Source organism: Gavia stellata, chromosome Z (assembly GCF_030936135.1).
Source record: "Gavia stellata isolate bGavSte3 chromosome Z, bGavSte3.hap2, whole genome shotgun sequence".
NCBI classification, from domain to species: Eukaryota; Metazoa; Chordata; class Aves; order Gaviiformes; family Gaviidae; genus Gavia; species Gavia stellata.
In genome coordinates, this window is record NC_082637.1 from 32,805,954 (window position 1) to 32,825,989 (window position 20,036).

At 35.5% G+C, this 20,036-nt stretch overlaps 1 protein-coding gene across 1 annotated transcript in view; it reads left to right on the forward strand.

Annotated features, from left to right (window-relative positions):
- KDM4C (lysine demethylase 4C) overlaps window positions 1–20,036 on the forward strand; it is a 256,596-nt gene that overhangs the window by 150,264 nt on the left and 86,296 nt on the right. The window contains exons 10-12 of the mRNA XM_059834281.1: window positions 2,543–2,724; window positions 3,591–3,807; window positions 4,763–4,839. Of these exons, the coding sequence (XP_059690264.1) occupies window positions 2,543–2,724; window positions 3,591–3,807; window positions 4,763–4,839 (476 nt within the window). The remainder of the gene's footprint in view (window positions 1–2,542; window positions 2,725–3,590; window positions 3,808–4,762; window positions 4,840–20,036) is intronic.

The window sequence follows — 20,036 nt, forward strand, 5'->3', positions numbered from 1 at the left end:
GAGTGCTTCCAGCTTTATTCCCGGCTCTTGCATTCTTTTCCTTCCCTTGGTCTGGAAAGGATTTGTAAAGATAACAGAAGAGGGAACTGAAATTGTGGAGTTTATATGTAATTAAGATATAAATATTGTTCTCATCCAAAGCAGAACCAATATGGTCATGAACTCAGCCATGTGCTGGAGGCAATGGGAAACCAGAGCACTATGTGAGAGAACTAGAGCTACCATCCTAGAATTGATTGCAGGACTGGAAATCTGAAGATAGATTATTGACTAAAGAGGAGCATAACAGGCTGAGGTTCAGGGGGAAGACTTCAACCCTCACAGGAGAATTGTTCAGCAGTGATAAGGAGTGGTGCAATCAAAGGATGTCAGTTTCAAAGTGGATAATAGATATAGAAGATGTACGTTACAAACCTTCATAACAAATTGTGTGTTCCTCTTTGTTCTCTTCATAAGGCACAATCAAGTCCTGAATCCTTTGTGAAGTCACAACTATAATGAAAATATTTAAAATAATGGCAGTATAAGCTCCTGAAAGAAAATAATGTTAAAGAAAGAATTTGGAAAATAAGTCAGCAAAGATGAAGCGACTTGTGAGACCGTTCTGTAAGGGAAAATTTAAATAGATAGAAATGGAACTAGAGGCATAAATTTCAGAGCTGTTTATTTTACAGTTCTGGAAAATTGCAAGCAATAGAAAAAAAATATGATTGGACGGAATGTTTTTAACTAAAAGCTTAGTTAAGCTTTTAACTTACAAAATAAGTAATTCTGAAAGCTATAAAAGTGATGCTGGCATTTTCTATTTTCATCTCTTCCTTGTGTTCAGCTATTTCTTCACTGCTATTCTTTTGTGGTTACATTATTTACCATAAAGCTCTGCTGCTGAATATTGGCTTGGTGACAGCTTTTTTGCAGATGTTTTGTGTTTGTCCTTCTACCTGGATTATTGGCAAATGTTTATTGACTTGATATTAGTTCTGTTGAGAAACTATAAAAAATGGAATAAAAGTTAGATGCAGGATATATTAATTTATTTTTGCTACATTTGGCTTGCTTCTAGACAAATATTTTAATCCATATTTTACTCAACACTGATAAAAATGCTATCAACTTTATAGTGCTTTTGTAGCAATGCGTGACAATTTATCATAGGAGGAGACCCATAAAGTCTCTGCTTCTTTGTAAAGTGGATGAAGGCAGCCATGGGCTTGAAGGAATGTGATGATTCAGCTTAATGTTCTTCATTAAACCTTTCTTTGTTGTTGGAATTTTCTTCTTCTGAAATAAACATTTTTTTTCTTAAACACATCATTAGAAAAGGACTGTATGCTATAGACTTTTTTTTGTTATCTGAAAGTTCTATTCAATATCTTTCCACATTTTCCTTCCCACATTCACATTATTTTAATTATTCTAATTGACATCTACATGCCTTCTCATTGATCATGAAAGATTTAATAGGCACTGTCCACTTGAATGAACAGAACCACAGACCTCATCATTAATCGGAGCGGTATATAAGGACCCAGTTCAGAAAAATATACTTAACATCTCCTGCTTTCTTTTCTAGAATGAAAAGACATTTCCCTCCTCATAATCTGTATGTTTTGCAGGTGGCAGTCAATAGGTTGCCTGTGAAGATATCTTTAGGTTTCCAACCAGCTCAGACACATGACTAGGCTGATCTTCTGGTGTTAACAACTGGATCATTAATAATTATGCTATTGATTTCACTGGGGCAAGGGTTTTACACCCAGTCTCCTTTTCACAGCTTTCCATTTTCCACATCTTTTTTAAGAGCAAATGACTACATTTTTAGATTACTCCTATTGAATAAGCTATTTCTTTTTGAGTTTCAGTCTGATTTTATTTCCCAGCTTCTCTAGAGGCTTCTAATTTCATAAAGTCAGCTTTATGGAGTCCTGCACGAAAACAGTGCTAATAAGTGAAACAAACTTTTACAACATCCAGAACAGATCACTGATAATACCAAATAGTTTTTCCCATAGTGGGATCCAGCATGCGTGTGCAGCTGTATCTTAGATCTGATTGTTCCCCATTACTCCCTGGCTATAACATTTGTCTCTTTTTCCCTTTGGAAAATCAGTGTTTCCATCAAGAGTTGAGAGGTGCCATTCTGGGTGAATGGAGTGATTTGTCTTGTGCTACTTAGCACGATGCAACATGTTCCATCCGTAAGGAATTTAGGGCAGAGTGCATGAAGGGATAGGGGGTAGAGGTTGGAGGAATTAAGGAGTGGGAGAGTGAGATGTAATGTTGTGGATATGAATACAAATTGGAAACAGTAGAGCTAGTGGCATACTTTCTTATGCTGTATGTGGAGCAGTCAGCTCATGACACAGATGTCAAAGCACTTTTTTGTGTGCTTGTCCTGATGCATAATTGTTTTAGACTTCTGCATTTGTATTCACACACAGACTTCTTATAGCATTGTTTTATCTTGTTAGCACACATGACAAAATCATTACTTGTCTTCATTCAAGGACTATAATGTAACCAATTGTTTGTTTTCTTTAAGAACTGCCTGAGACTACCTTAATTGAAGAGAAAGTTCAAGAGACAGAGTCATGGGCCAGGCCTCTGGTTTACCTTTGGCAGATGAGAGTACCCAATTTCAATGCTGAAAAAGAATACAATGCAGCTTGTGCAAAAAAGGAACCGCACTGTGCCATTTGTACTCTTCTCATGCCATACTACAAGGTAAGCAAGATCCTAACAGCTCCATCTCTGGGTGAAGTGTGAAATAGCTGCCCAGCTACTTCACTTCCAGTAATTAGAAATAAGCTAAGCTTCTGCTTTTGACTCATATGAGACGTACGTAAACTCACTGTTGTTAAAATTAGAACTGATACTCTGTTCACCTGCGTTTATCCTTGGTTGCAGACAGTGTATGCTTTCTACTAGGGTTTATGTAGGGCTGGTGTATGTGTGCTTGCCCTTGAAGTCACACTTTTTGAGGTGGGAAATCCACAGAGGTTTGTATCTTTTAGCTGTTTCCTTATATGTCCATCTTCAAATGCATTTTATCCCAGCCTCTTCTATGTCTCCTTCCTGCAGCATTGAAGAAATAAGTGTTTTCACAGTACTTAGGCCTTCTCAGGAATAGTATTCCCATAGAAACAGTCTAATGCAGAACACTGTTTGATACTGTCTTGTGGAATTCCTGTGTCAAATGTCAGCTAAAAATGCTGCTGTAGTACTACGGTACTAATTCTGAAGCTGCTAAACTGGAATCCTGTCAGCATGGGAACTAGGAAGAAAACTTTTATTGTACTGGACCCAGTTAAAGAGCTCAAAGGGAGACAGAGGTACAGTATCATTGAACTCTGCTGCAGTAACACTAGTTTGCAGGCTGAGTGCTATTCTAGATTTCACACTTCTTTGAACAATCAAGGAACTATAGAATGACTGTGATAAATACCTAGAAGCAGTTGATTTTCTCATAAAACTGTTACATTGTTAGGCCAAGAGCTGGGAGGGGAGAAGTAATTTCATCATTGTCAAAAGGAAGAGTAAGCAAGACTCTCCTTTCTTTTACTTAAATATAAATTGTGTTTATTTTCCAGACAGACAATCATGATGAAGAAGGTCCTACTTTCGGGGAAGCAAACTCAGCAGAAACATTGATGGCTGAAAATGAAAAGACTAAACCTCTTATTCCAGAGATGTGTTTTATTTATAGTGAAGAAAATACTGAAAACTATCCATCAAATGCCTTTATCGAAGAAGATGGAACGAGTCTTCTGATTTCCTGTGCAAAGTGTTGTGTACGGGTTCATGCAAGTAAATAAACTAATTGTTCAGTTGGCAGAAATGTAATTTCAAATTTTGTTTTATTCATAAATAATAGTTAACTGGGCTTCCAGTATGTCTTTAAAAGTACTCAAAGAACATTTCCATATGTAATGCTTCAATCACTGGCTAAATTTTTTTTAAAGCTTTGTTACATTTCCTATTACTTGTTAATGATTGCTGTGAAAATAGTGAAGGATTAACTTTTCTGTAAACTTTCAACAGTCACAAACTTCTGATTCTTGTTTCAATTCTGAGCTATTAAATTCGTCTTTTACTTCTCTTATTTTAAACCACTGCGTGATGTTAGTATGTCCTTATTAAGTAGTCAGGGTGAAATCCTGCTGGGATTTGGGAACTTGTGAATAGTGCTGTTGACTTTAGGTATGTAGTAGTTACGTTCACCTTGCATTCTTTTTTTATTTCAAGAGTGACTGATGAATGCATGGATTTTCTTCTACAGACAGTAGGACTTGAATAGTTAACTCTAAGAAGTCTGTATGAAATTCTTATATGGAAGTGCAGTATAATTGCATAGAATAAATGTCAGTACATTAATTCAAATCATACATTTTTACTGCAGGGAGAATTGGTGATTTGCTATTGAATTTACAGAAAATAAGAAATTCCCTGGAGTCTGGTTTTTTTGGTGTTTGGGTTTTGGGTGTTTTTGTTTGTTTGTTTTGATTTTTGGTTTGGTTTCATGTTTTTTTGGTGGGGGTTTTTTGTTTTGGTTTTTTGTTTGTTTTTTTTTTTTTAGTTTTGGGAAGAGTGTCTGTATGTCTAATCTATGTATTTCATAGACTGTGGAATTAGCAGTAAGCCTAAACTGGAAGAGTCTCCTTGGTCACAGATACGTTTTACTAGTGTTTATACACAGCTGAATTGTATGATATCATAGCTAGAAAGGCAGAATATATTAATAAATCCAACTTTCTTATTCTAGGTTGCTATGGTGTTCCTTCTCATGAAATCCATAATGAATGGTTGTGTTCTCGATGCAGAAGAGAAGCCTGGACAGCTGTAAGTTTCACATGTTGCTTAGTTATCTAACACATTAGAGATTAAGGGGAAAAAGAAAAAAAAAAGTTCTTGCATGATTGCATGTGGAATGTAGCCTGTGTATTTTTTCTGAACACACGATTTCTAGGGGAGATTTATTTGTAAAATACTATTATATTTCAATGTAAAATGTAGTAACATTTTGATAGACAAACTTGGAGTATGTTTATACACTCAAGGAAAGGATTAGCTAACAGAATATACTTGTGTGTAAAATGTTCAAGGAAACAACTGAAAATTTAAATGCACATAAGACAGAAAAAAATGAGATTTCCTCTAAATATTTTAGACTTTTGGTATGTACGTGCGGGCAGCTGGAGAATAGAGAAAGGGAAAGAGAGTAATAAATTACAGTCAAGAATTAAATTGTTCTTTTACAGCATTTAAGGTTTACTGTGCTGTATGAGCAGAAAAAGGTTTCACTTGTGAAGCTCCTAAATGCCTATTATTTTATTTAAAAAGAAAAGCATAAAGTAGTTTTATAGAGCAAGGAATAAATAGAAAAGCAATTAATAGTTCATAGAATCCCTAAACATATACCAATTTAAAAAAAAAAGTTTAAAATTTTACATTTGTCCAATCTATCAGTTGCCCTGCTAAGTCATCTGATATTTGTTTTCCTTAAAACAGCTTGTGGAAATGTGATAATTAGTTTTGATGGCAACATAGTTTTTCTTCATTCAGTTGTTTAATTAAAAGCAGATATTTCAGGTGCCTTAAAAATGTAAATCCTTAAATGACATTATAAAATTTTTAGCATTCAAACTACCGGAAAATACAACATCGCTTTGTCAAACATCACGTCTTGCAATTATGAAAGTCACCTGTAAGAAATTTGCAGTTGTAGCATTAGCAAACTGAAAGTAACGATAAATACAAACACTTTTATTTTCCTTTTGTACACTGTCAACATTATAAGGTTCTTTTGTGAATGCTAAGAGTTAAGGAAACGAAAGAGGAACTGGTATTTTTAATCCACATATTACCTAAGCTGGGGAAAACAAAAGGGAAGAAGTGACTTTGAACTTCTCATAACAAAAATATGGTCCATCTGTGTTTTCCCAGTGAATAGCTACTAAAATATTTATTGAATTAATTTATAGCTCTGTAATGTGTTCTCATTTTATTAGGAAAGGCATTCTTACTAGGTAAAATGCAATTTTCATCTTTCATTGGTAACCAGAAAAACTTGTTATGGCTTCCTTATCATACAATTGTGAGTTTCTCCTAAATATCTCCTGAACTTCTAGGATCTCCTGAACTACTTTTGTAACTACTGTTCTAGAGTCAGGGGAAGGTCGAGGGGAAAAGCATAAGTCTGTTCTAGCAAGTGACAAATTGCCATTAACTCAGAATCTAATTATTAGTTAAACAAACAGGGTTAGAAAATCCCACTGCTCTATCAAAAAGTTTTGTTAATTTCTTTTCAGGGAAGATACAGCTACTATGTGCAAGTATGGGAACTCTAAGGACAACATTCTTATTCATGAAGTACCATGTATGACAGCAATAGGACTGAATCAGATGTTTGTGTTAAAAACACTGAAAAATTTAGAACATTGCCTTGGAATCTGATGTTAACTGCAATATAACAGTAACACATTTGAGGGGAAATTTGGAAAGAGTCTTTGCCTTTTGACTATAGTGCATTTTTTAAAACCAAAAGTCACTGAAAAATAGTGAAACAAAATTCAGTCTTGTAATTTGTTAATGCTGTGTTGTAGAAAGGATAATAAAATTGTTCTGGGGTTTTAAGGTTATTTTACAAATATTCTTGAAGTGAAGAGGACATTTAGACAGCGCAGCATTAAGTGAAAGATAAGAACAAAAATAGTGAGATAATGACTGACTTGACTCATTTATGTTCACTATGGGGCAGTAAAGGGGGAATTGGGTAGTATGACAGAAAAAGTAAAATGTTGGGGAGAAGATTAAAGCTTGACTTGACTGGGATTTTTCTTTGACAAACTTTTAGGGAAAAAAGTCGCACCCAAGGACAGCATTGATTTGAGAAGTATTATGCACGTTTTACTGAATCGATTTAGTTTTGTTCTATTATGATGCATATAAGTTTCTGAAAGTAAGGAAAATCTGAATTTAAGGGAAAATACTTTTTGGCGAAATTAGTTGAGGAGATGAGATGAAGCAGTGGAAGAGATATCAGAAACATACAGAAAATAGCTGAATGGAAATTCTGTGTGAAGTGGTTTTAGTATAGGATTTTTCCAAAAGCACACTCTAGCAACTGGAGAGAAGACTCAGTGGGTTTCTGGAATTTTATGTGTTAGGTAACAAGAAGGTGATAGGAGTGAAATGGAACACCATTTTCACTGGGCAAAGTCTAGACAGTGTGTGTTGCCCATTTGGACAATTTATTTTATGTAAGCTTTGGCTATTGTAGATTTAACTGAATTGTTGTGATTTTGTATGTGTATTGATTACTGTACAGCTAAATCGTTAGTGCTGACAACTTCCTGTATCTTTCTATAGCTCTGATTTGATGACCTGAGTGCAATGAACTTAGGCCCCAAGAGACCTCTTCATTCAGATATGTTTGTTCACATTCTTAATGTCATAAGTTGTCATTCAGTTAGGAAGTTTTAATTTAATGTTGAGGATTGAATAGACCTCACTGGTATTAAATTTACTTAAAACTTGTCCTCCATAGTCTGCTATATTGTATTCTTTGTTATTACATGTTGTTCACGTGTCAGTGTGAACTGTGCATTGCCAGCTGAAAGATAGATAGCAGGCATCTGGTACCCAAGTTAAATAGCAAAGATCCAACAGTTTCAAGGATGAGAATAATGCTCTGTTATTTACTCATATGTGAATGATACCCAATTCACTTTTTCTTTTTTTAATAGTAGGGTCTTTCAGGGCTCTTGAGGTGTTGAAGCAATCTCAGAACTATTAGCGATTATCTCTGAGAGTTTGCAGAGCTTAGGTGTGGTGCCAACAGCCTGGAAAATTTATTGTTGTTTTTTAAAAAGGCAGGAAATGGGTGACGCAAGGAATTATGTGACAGTCTTGGATTCCAAGAGAAATACCAAACAAATGATGAATCTATCAATTTCTAAACACCTAGACAATAACAGAGTACAGAGAGATACGTATTTAAGAACAAACCAACTGATTTTTTCTGTGACAGCTCACGGGAGTAAGGAATAAGCAAAAGATTTCATGCATCCTAACTTTCAGACACTTTTGATAGTGTTTTAAATTCTAATTTTCTCATGACAGAAGAGATATGATGTAAATCAATAGTTGCCAAACATATAGGAATATGGATTTGCTTTCAACCCTTAGTATCTCAGGCCATCAGCCATCATTCTCATCAGACTCTTAAAATCACTGAGAGAGTGATAAAGTTCTGTGCGTCATTTGCTGATTACTTTTCATGTCCTTGTGGAACACACATCGGAGTCTAGACTGGTCTACTTTAAGTCGTTTCAGATGATTGCACAGGAGATGGGGGACTATATTTCATGTGAAGCTACCAAGTTGTTAAGCTTACAGAATATATCAAAGGCTTTTTCACAACTGTCAAGTGTATTTCAGGTATTATTCAAAATATTATTTTCTTCAGTTATTTCAATATTTCAATGAAGTGAAAGGATTAATAAGAAGTGTTCCTGACACATTTTCTGTAAGTACCAAGGAACCTGAGCATTTTGCAGGCTGAGGTTTACTAATTTGGGTTAAGATTACTATTTTGGATTGGATCCAATTACTGTTTTTGGATTGGATCCTGCTATTTTGTAGGACAATAATAATATTAATATATTGAAGAAATGGTGTAAAATAAATCATATGGAATTCAACAGAGATAGGTACAATACTTAGAGAGGAGTTATTGGTTATGGACATGTGAGATGGGAGCAGTAGCTCCTGCTGCCAACTGCAGTTGTGACGAACATAAGTCATCAGTTCTATAGAACCTGAAACATCACACCAGAATGTTTAAGCCTTGTACTGGAAGTAAAGCCTGAAAAACACATGGAACAATCTTTCTGCTCTCTTCAGCTTTGATGAGAGCCCAACTGAAGAACTGTGTCTAACTGTGAACACATATGGTTAAAAAAAAATGAGCCTGAATGGGATGGAAGAAAACAAGATGTGCAAATGAAATTGCAAAAAAGCCAAAAACCAAAATTCTTTTAATCATTCCTGATAGACCTTAATAATTCCATAAGGGAGGATTAAAAAAATGAATCTTCTTAGTATAGCCAGGGAATGACAGAAGGGAACTAAGTACATAAAATTATATGTGTATGGCAAAAAGGAACACAATCAATTCCCATTCTCTCATTTTAGGGACAAGATGACTTGTAGTAGCTTTAAACTGCATCAGCAGAAGTTTATGTTAATACCAGGAAATTTTGCAAGTTTTTATTTCTAAAAATAGTGAACTACTGGAATAGGATATATAGAGATTTTGTAGAATGTACTCCTTCATGATTTTTAAAAACATGTTAGACAAACATTTGTCAGGAACTGTTGAAGAAGACTTGATCATGCCTTGAGGCAGAAGGATAAAATAGTCACTGAGGTTTGTTTTTTCTATGGTTCTCTTTTGCCTGTTTGAACAGTATTATTCATTGCAAAGCAATGTGACTGTAGTTCTCTTTGGAGAAAAAATGATCAGTTTGATATAAAACTTAAATTTATTAGTGTATTTTTGCTTGTATGGAACCTCATTGCTGACATCAGCATGATTAAGAGTTACTGATCCTTATTTGGGTCCTATTTATCATTTTAGGATCATTTTTTTGTCTCTTCAGAGACAAACTCTCAGAGTTTGGACAATAACTTTAGATTATCCTAATAGCATTCACTTCAAAATAGTACAATACTTTTATCTAACCTTAGCATTATCCTTAAGATAAATGTGGTTCTCTTTTAACCAATCTTCTGTACAGCTATAAAAAAAGACAACTTAATTGAATATACTACTACGCAGAATACTACTTTCCCTTTTAAAAATCTGCAGTTTATGTTAGTCGTGCCAACCTGCAGCTGAACGTTTTATGCTACCTTTTAGTTATATGCGTATGTTTCTTTTATGAATCAGTTTTCTAATTTGTGTAATTTTTTCTATATCTGTTGTTATACATATGATATTTTAATTGTATTTTAAATTGCTGTCTAGTACCATGAGTCTGTCCGGAAAGGGAGATGTAATTAAAGAAAATTACTTACTTGCACAATCTTTTCTTTACTGTAGGGAATATAGAGTGAGTGTATTTTACATTTCAACTAACACGGTTCAGACTTCAAGTTTCTACATGAAACAAATGAAAAAATCATATTAATCTAAATTCTTCTTCAGGATAAGTATTCCTAAAAAATGCAGCTGTTGCAGAAGATGTGAAACTGAGATTTGACACACTGTGCCAATTATTTATCCATATACCTTCAAAAATTCAATTCTTGCATCAGAAAAGTACACAAAATGAGAAGATTTAATTGTCAGAAAATACCTACTCCCTGAAACTCTAACTTCCTGAATGTCTGAAGTTGTTTTCCTTCCTATTCACATTGATTCCTAGAAGGAGGAGGTCTAACTGAGGAAGACCTGTCTGAGGAATTCCCTTCTGGGTAAGACTTTAACTCCTGAAGGGAAGGTTGATTGGAAAACAAGGAGAAAGAAGTTTTGTCCAGTAAAGAATAAAATGGAAGTTATGAAACATTGGTAAAAACCTTGGTTCAAAGTTCAAAATTCATTTCTTGGGAGGGAAAGTTCCTTCTCATTCCTCTGCTTACACAATTAAGTCTTGTATTTTGTTCTGTTAAATGATACTTAAACTCCTGGCAGTTATGTTAACTTTATAGCAAATTTGGTCTCTACTAGGTTTTTGTATATCAGTGTGATTTTGCAAAGCACTGAAGTATGAGAGCACTATAGAAATGAGAGCTGTATTAATAGCTAAATGAAACTGTATTACGTGTGAATCCCAACTATTAACATCATTAAAATATGGAAATAGAGAAAATGCCTATGTGGACTCAGGTTTACGGAGCCAGACTTTTCTTTGACAGAGATTCAATTTTTTATTATCAAAGGAAACTGCTTTTGAGATTCAGAAGCATACTGTTTTCTTGCAGTTGCAGCATCTCTAAGTAGCTGAAGTATGTCTACAATGCTTTACAATATTTTACGTCAAATTTTCACATTCCAGGATGCACTTGGATCCATGATAACATAACATGTCTTTATATTCTACTAGGCAGTAGATCCTGCTTGATAATGATTATTGACAAAAGAGAAGAGTGATACCAAATTTGTCTATGCTAATAGACAAAAAATAGTCATAAACCAATCCCCCAAAACAATTAAAAAATCAAATAATAATAAATAAGTCATCTGCATGGCTCCTGAAAGTGTAACTGTATTCATACAAAGTGCCTTGATTGAGAACAAATGCCTCATTAATCTTAAATGCTTCAGCTAAAGAAAGCTAGTGAACTCAGGAAGAATGATGACTGGCATTACAGAGAATGCAACGTACTGTACAATGTGCAAGGATGTGGTCACCTAGTAGCTATAGCACATAAACGTAAGTACGTTTATTATTTAGAGGACAAAAAGATTTGGGACAGAAGAGAGAAGAGCAAGTACGGAAATAGGTAAATGCACGTCAATGCCTTACTTCATAGTAAGCTAGCTGTTACTAAGGCTACTAAGGAAGCTACATGACTTTGCACATGTTATTCGAACCCTCCATAGCACTATAGAAATAGTTCAGCACCTAACTGGTCAGTTGGCACTAATTTTGAGACCAGATCCGATGTTGAATCCCAAGTGTTAAACAGCTTTGCAGAATTTTTTTTCTGTAGATGAGCTTTTTCATGCTTTATATTTTACTATTGATATTCAGACTTTCAGTTTATTTGTATTTTGTGGTTAGAGTAGCCCGTTACAGCAGTTGAAGGATGTGGGGTTTTTTTTCTTCCTTTCTTTTTTTTTCCCCCAAGGCATCAGAAAAGTGGCACATAAGAGCTTTCTGCATTCCAGCTCAGAAACTGCCCTATTTCACCCTACTGAAAATAATGATTTTGAACAATCTTTTTATAGTGGTGCCCTTCTCACTGATACAGTGTAAGCATTTCCACTCTAAACTCCTGTTTTCAGAGCCTGAAAACTGCCAAAATCAAATCACTACATGTGAGTTTGTACACAGTGTCTTAATTTTCAGACTGATTTTGCTACCAAGCTCTAAAAGTATTTAGATATTGTTAATAAAAAGGAATTATTTGGCATAAAAATCTGGCTATAGCAGTACAGGTTTAAACCTTAAGTTTTCTGTGTTTTTCTTTTTCCTTGTCAGAAAACTAAGGCATGATTTTTAAAATTTTTTGTAATTTAATTTGCTTATTTTTAAATCTGGGTTTTCCCAAACCTTCTCTGCAAAAAGTTGGCTCACTGGGAGAAATACTTATGAATGCTGATGGTAACTATGTGTGGACTCGGAAGTGGGGAACGTGGTACTTCTTTCTGGTTTTGGTATTAGTCTAGTAACAGGATATGTATTGCTTGTAAAAATCAGTCTTTGACACAACATATTTTAACAGGTTTGTAAATACTGAGTTTGCCTGATGCTCTCACAGAAACCAAATTGAAGACCGTTAAACCTGGAAAATATCTTTTTAACCTAAGTGCTATAATGCTCAGACCCAAAGTCCATTTTGACCTTCAATTCCCTTCATTGCAGTTCACCAAGTCAACCTTTGCCATTGATACCCCTGTGAAAAGGCTTGGTAGCTCTGGCCACCTCCAGGTGTGTGGGTATTCTTGTCTTACCAAGGAGGGGGTTTTCCATTCCCTGCAGGGTGAAGCAGGATTTCAATCAGATGCAGCTTTGAATCTGGCCCTGCTTGGAGCTGGAATTGGATCAGAGAACCTCCACCAACCTTGTCCAATCTAAATTTGTCCTCAAAGACCATATCTGATCTGCAGGACTACTGCTGCAAAATCACTGAGGGTAAAAAAAAAAGCTGGAAATAGCCACTAGCAGACTATCCTGCCCTGTACAGCTGGTGCTAGGCTGCTTTCTTGAAGATAGAGATTTTAATCTAAAGATGTTCAGGTTTAAATCTAATATTTACTGTCACTTCCAAACATTGTCTTCTAATAATGGGAATAATCCTACATATTTTTTATCAGTAGATATACCATCATTCCATTTTTGTTTGTGTGTTTGCTAAGCGTTTAGCTTCAGTGTTATCCTCTGGCAGTGGTTTTCAGTCTGATTATATTTTGCAGGAAGAATGATCAGTTTTGTATTTTTCACCTAATGCCAATGCTTATTTATTTATTTTTTAAAAAGCTAATCTCATTGCTTTTGAATTCTTTTCAAAGGGGAAGTAGTCTGTAATCTTTCTTGTTCGGATGCTTGGGAACAGCCACTCTTTCTATTGTAAACATTTTCTAAAACTGAGTGACCAATAACCACTATTGCAGAACGTATTTCATATTCAGCGATGTAACAGTCTCCATTTCATACTTTATATGCATTTTTTATTTCAGATATGCACGTTCTAGTGAGAAAGGACACGTAGTTCCCCCTGGCAAGTGTGGGAATTATTTTTACTCCGGTTACCTGTAATAAGTGTTTTGATTCTTATTTCAGTCTCAGCCCCACCAGTTCCCATACCTTCTCTGGCTGCAGAATTCTCTCCCTACTCCCATTCCCCTTCTCACCTCTCTTCCCTGTCCTTTTCCAAGTCTTCTTATCCCAGCCAACTCTCTCCTGCTTTTTGCATTCTTGCAGATCACTGTTCTCAATAATGTTATGTCATGGACAGCACAGCAAAAGGGTTCTTACTGTGTATACTGTTGCCTCAGCCTGGCATGACCTGGAAGCTGCAATTGCAAGGAAATTTTTGGCCATCCCTGAATCAAGGGCAGGGCAGACTGAATGTTTGCGGGATTAGGCTACTAAAATGTGGAAATTGAGTAGAAAATTCAGTGGAAATACAAGTTTGTAAACTTTAAATTCCCAAAGGTGGATGTCTTCAACAGATTTGAATGCATCTGAAAGAGTAAAATGTTCATCCATAGCAGAAGTGTGGCCACCTTCAATTTTTAAGAGCCTACTTTGAGCTTGCAGCCAAAGATGTGTCTATATATTAAATAAATATTAACCTGTTGTGGATTTCTCTTTCATGGAATTACTCAGCCTCCTCAATCAGTGTGAACTTGAAGCATCTACAAAATGTGAAAAGAATTGATAATGGGTTATTCTTTTGGACAGAGTAAGATTTTTCTGTAACATTTTCTAAAGAAAAAAGTTTAAATGCTTTTTTCAATATTCTTATTATTAGTAAAAATTGTGGCATTGTTGAAGCATATGGTGGTGGAAGTTTGACAGTGTATATATACAAATGAAAATTGTGAGTTATAATGATAGTATCTGGCAACTCTGTTAAGAAATGGTGATCCCAGACAGGAAAGTGAATCCTTTTACTAGACAACCCTCAATTTGCCTGTAATTTGTTATTTTTAGGAATATTTTCTTTCTAAAAAAAATGGAAGTCTGTCGCTGCAGAGCTAATTTTAAGGTAATAGCTTGAGGTGGATACAGTAACAGTCTCTGAATTGAAATTTAATAATCTCAAAAGCTATTTTCTGAGTGAAAATTATTCCCCTGGTGTGCAAAGATTGAAATATTCATTAGTGGACCAATGCTGAAAATGACATTTTCAAATGTGTTAAGAGAAACACCAACCCTTTTCTCTTTACACAAGGATAAATATAGACACAAATATAAATAAGCTGGGGAAATGACATAGCTGAAAAGGCAGCAATGTCATATCCCTGTGCACATCTGTGTTAATAGTATTAGGAAGTGTGACCTTGGGCATTACAAGGCAATTGAGAGAGAAGGTGGAAGACTAAGGGTATCTATTTTCAGTTCAAAGGTTCCTCTCTAAAAAACCCACCCGAGTGGCTTGAAGAAAACAAGAGATGTTTATTAGCCTTAGCCATGTAATTTATATCTATTTGACTTAGCTGTGGCAGAGTTCAAGATTAGATTTCTGTTTTAATTAGCTACTTTTAAATGAGACTAGTACATCAGCATTATTATGACACAGCTTTGTAGCAGTTGACTCTTAAAACTGAAAACAACTGTTAGAAATATTTTGAAAAAAAAGTCTCCTAACCACTTTTCTTAGATTTTTGAGTCAACGGCAACAGACACACAGGGAAAATGTGTTGATGAAAAAAAAGGTGGAAATATATCGTTAAATGGATAAATAGTGTCCTACTTAGTGCTGAAGACTTTATCAACACTTGCAATGCTTCAAACCACTAGCCAAAATGTATACTTACTTGAAATTATTCATTCTAGTATCACTGCTAAATAAAGCTGTGATAATGAACTTATCACAATAACTTAATAATAAATAATAAAGTTCAGGGAATGCATTGTTTGTTTTTCAGAATCACAAAACTTACAAACAGATGAAAATTAAGTTAAATATTTATTACATATAATGTATATTGCAGTGTATACTTAGCAGTGCCAAGTAACATGATTTTCCTAATATCTAGGTATCTTTTCTAAAACATTTTAAAATATATTTTGTAAAACTTTAAAATGGCAGGTTACATAGAACAGTAAGATGTACCATAATGAATTAAACCAAAGTCTATTCTAGCCTGTTACCCGCTCTCTAGCACAGTCAGAAATGAATACGTGATGAAGAATATAAGTCTTGGGCAAGCATTCCCTGATGCTCTCTCAATATCCTACAATACGCAAATAAGAAACTGCCTTAGCCAAAGGCAGTATCTTTGTATTTACTAAGTAAAAGGTAACCTTTGTCAGAGTCCTCTTTCATGAACTTATGCAGCTTCTTTTTCAACTGGTGTAAAATTTTAGCATCCACATCTGGCAAACAGTCACACACTCTGTGAAGAGCATTTTTTATTTTTTTTGTTTTGAATCTGCTGCTTTCTGTTTTCCTTTGATTTTGTCCCAAAACACATCTCCCTACATGTGGGATGCAAGATCTATCAACTAAATGTGTTTTGCCTGGCATCACTGCCAATTTGCTCTCATTGCATTTCAGAGGGGAAAACATGGCTGCAGATGAAGACAGTAGGTGAAAAAGTTGCAGCTGTTGTAAGGGACTGTCGTTGGAAAATTACAAAAAAGAAAGGAACAATCTGTTTTTCATGTTTATGATGCATCAAGTAAAAAGAAAAAGGCTTAAACTACAGTAGGGAAGCTTCAGGTTAGCTGTTATGAAAAACTTCCTAATGGCAGGGATGTCAAAGATCTGGAAGAGATTGTTAGGTTGATTATGGAGACTGCATTTTACGAGGAAGTTGTTGAAAATGTGTCAGAAAAAAATCATTAGGAATAACATACATTTTATTTTACCCTGTCTTCATCCACTGACATAAGTTATACGTTTCATTTAACTGGATAAATTTAATTCTTTGGAGATGCCATTGTAATTTACAGGATCTTAGAGGAAAGGAGAGACAGCAGTTTAACAAGAAAGGGAATCATGTGGGGCATGCTCATAGTTGTCCGTAAGAATAAACATTATGTGACTTCCTATATACCCCTCTGCTATGGCTTGGCTGAACTCTGTTGCCTTGCTGTGTCAGACAGCTTCCTGTCTCATACAGAATGCTATTGCTGATAAAGTATGCATGCAAATATGGAAGTGTGAAAACTGCTTTTTATAAGCATTATTGTCAGTATGACTTCGAATTTTGGCAGAGTGTAAAAAATACTCAGACAACCAAACGCATTCATTTTAATATATAAATGAGTGTGAACAGTCTTGGGTTTTGTGTGGTATTTATTCGTGCAACAATAATTAATATGCAGTTATGCCTGAGTAGTAGTTCCAAAGAAGGTGATCCATCTTTTGGATGTATGTACCAAAAGAAGCATGGTTAATTCACATTGACTTCAGGCTTTTGCTGCGGTTTCTAGCAGTGGTTGCAACAGAGAAATGAAAAATAAACTAGATTAGGAATGCTGGTTGCAAAATTCAGTTTCATTGTAAGCAAGGGGAAGTGTTTAGTCCAGAAACTGTGGATGTGATCTGTATTGTTATGAAAAAAATGCATCGTCTCCTCTAAGAAGCTAAAAGGTGATGTGAACGTTAGTGTGCTAAAGCTTGTGAATTATGTGGAGAAGTCTTACTTTATACAGATACTGGAAGAATTTTATTTTGTAGTTCTATAGTGTTATGGAGATTTTTTAAGAAGATGAATAATTTAAAATGGTCTAAGATTTATTTTAGATAAGTGTAACATAATATGCTCTAAGAAATTATTATTCAATGCAAATACAAATGACAAAATTCCTTGTTTAAAGGATCTGCAAAGTAATAGTGGATCAGAGATTGGATATGTTCTAAGATGATGCTCTATAATGAAGTCTGTTCCTATCCTGATTTTTACACGCAGGCTGACAGCAGACACACATGGATGCACAATCACTCTCTCTCTTTCTCTGTGAGAACTTGAGTAGTAATTGCTAATGTAATTGTGATTTCACTGGCATCCATGACAGGTACACCTGTATTAGGAATATTAGTCTTTCTAAATATCAGGCCCCTGTGTTTTCATTGCTTACAGTATGTTGAAACTGGAGATAAAGTAATAGCCATGTCAGATGGATATAGGACAATATATTGCAATGCAGGCATGATTTACAAAATGGATTTAATGGGCTTTGAGCCTGTGGTCCTTCCCCCCCAGGTTTGCTATGAACACTGGTGAAATTTTCTAGTTCTTATGGGCCTAAGTTGTTATAGCCTGTATCCAGCAGACAGTGGACAATTATTACTCACCACCACTGTCTACTCACGAAAGATTTGTATAGGTGGTTTTTGAGAAGGGATTAAATTTGGTTCCTATAGGTCCTGCATAGGGGAAATCTTTTTCTAGCTGGCAGTGAGGATATTTACAGCCACAATCTCTTTTCTCTGGTCTGCCTCTCCCCCTGCCCCTCCTTTTTTTTAAATTTCCTTTTTTTTTTTTTTTAACCTAGTGTGAAGGCTCTGCAGTTAGTAGGTAAGGATTATGACTTCTCTCTCTTGCAGTGTCTAATCCACGAATTCTAATTCTTTATTTTTACAGTGGCTTACGGTAAACCTTCAGAAGAAATTTGTTAGCAACATACTCTTATACAAAGTCTCTTCCTGTGCTATTTTACCTTAATTTATTTGTGGAACTTCTTTAGGGCCTTGGAGTCTCTCTGTAGCTGCATTAATAAGTTACACAGCAGATGATCAGATTAAGGTTTTCCTTAAAAGTAAAAAATACCTATTAGAAGCAGGAAAAGTTCATCATTATTCAAGTAATGAATTTCAAAGTATTTTGTATAAAGGATTTTTATGGCAAATATGAAGAAAGTGCTTCAATTTTAAAATGAGTCATGAGGGATCCACAGGTGGGGGTTCCACTGAACTTTTACATTTGATAGTGGAAAATGAAGCTTTTGCCCCACAAAGATTTCTACTGAGTCAGATGGCGGCCAAGATCTTTTTGTAAAGATAAACAACACTGATAGCAGAAAAGATGACCCATCACTCAAGGGTGTCAAAATCAAAGGAAGAGATGAAGAAGTAGATCTTTCCTCTGCTGATTTGTAAGCAAGATTTTAAGGTGAATCAGATTGAAGAGGATGAGTGCTGTAGGATTACTCTGGGGTTGTGCTAAGGTAGTCTTCAGGATTCCCAGGTAGGTTTAAAGATCTGCAGACTATTTCATGCTGCAGTTTTCACATATAAGTGCTTGCCTTTGAGAACTGAGTGCCAACTAGAAGCAAATTTCCTATGACTGTAGTGGTACTTTACTGGAAACAGTGCACTGTGCTCATTAACTGTTTAGTGGCATTTTTGTTGATTCAGAATAATTTCAGCATGGTGAATTAATGTGTATAGAGCCTTAATAATGTGATTCCTTAGCGTATAGTTTAGGAAAGTCATTACCTCATTCCTAGGTAGTTCAGTAAATTTTCCAATAGAGCGATGTTGGTTTTTTTTAAACCAAAATATATTCAGGATAAGAAAGATAGTAACAGTTCTTCACATAACTTGAGAGTATTCCTGTGTAGATGGCAGCACCTCATTATCCTAATGACATCCAAAGAAGGGCAACAGACAGAAAGAGAATGTGAAGATGATTTGAATAATCTTGATGAGTAGTTAGGGAATTTAATATATATAGCTTGGCAAAAAAAAAAACCCCAAACCAAAAGGTTAGGATTTCATAAGAATCTACAAGTATTTGGAAGGTAATTATGTATGGGAAAGAAAGGGGTGATTATGTATAGTGGTTGAACAACATCTCAAAGAGTAATGATTTGAAACTAAAATAGGAGGTGGTACATTAGACTGAATTTGGCACGTGAATGTAGAATGGCATGAAGTTTGTTGACTTGATCTCTCATTGACAGAGAAGTGGAAGATTAAGTAGTATTAGAGTAATTCTGTTTCCCGCCATCTTGCTTTACCTTCAGGAGAGTGGGCATTTAGCGGAAAAAGAGAAGAAATTACCTTCCGTCCCTGTCTCCTTCCCTCCCTCCCTCCATCCCTGCCTTCTTCCCTCCCTTTCTCCCTGTCTCCCTTCCTCCTTCCTGTGTTCTCCCTTCCACTTGTTCTCTCCACTGCCCCTCCAACCCCAGTGAGCTTCTGTCTTGTTGTGTTGGATTGATACAAGAGCAGGTTTCCTAAGATGGGGCAAGAGAACCTCACAAAGATGCAGCTAATTGAATACAAATGTTGGTTCTGGAAGAAACAGTTTTACTTATTCTCCAACAGCCAAATGGAGAAATCCTATGCAATGATGTCCTTCCCCATCTGAGTTGTTTCCTCTATTGAAGAGGCTACCAAAAGTTACAAATAGTACAGGCTGAAGCTCCCACTCAGTGCTGCAATAGCAGCCTCCTTATGTTCCAGTTTTCTTCTTTATATACTGAAACTACCTGTTCCTGCTCAGTCCCCTTTGAATACCTGAAGGAAATGGTCTGAAGGAAATGGTATTCTGAGCCTCTGTGTTTCCTGATTTAATACTCAATATTTACTATTACAAAGGGCACTTTGAGCTGGATGTTAGGTCCCATCCCAAGGCTCTTGTGGGTGAAGTAATGAACCTCAATTCTCTTCTTCACAACTCTACA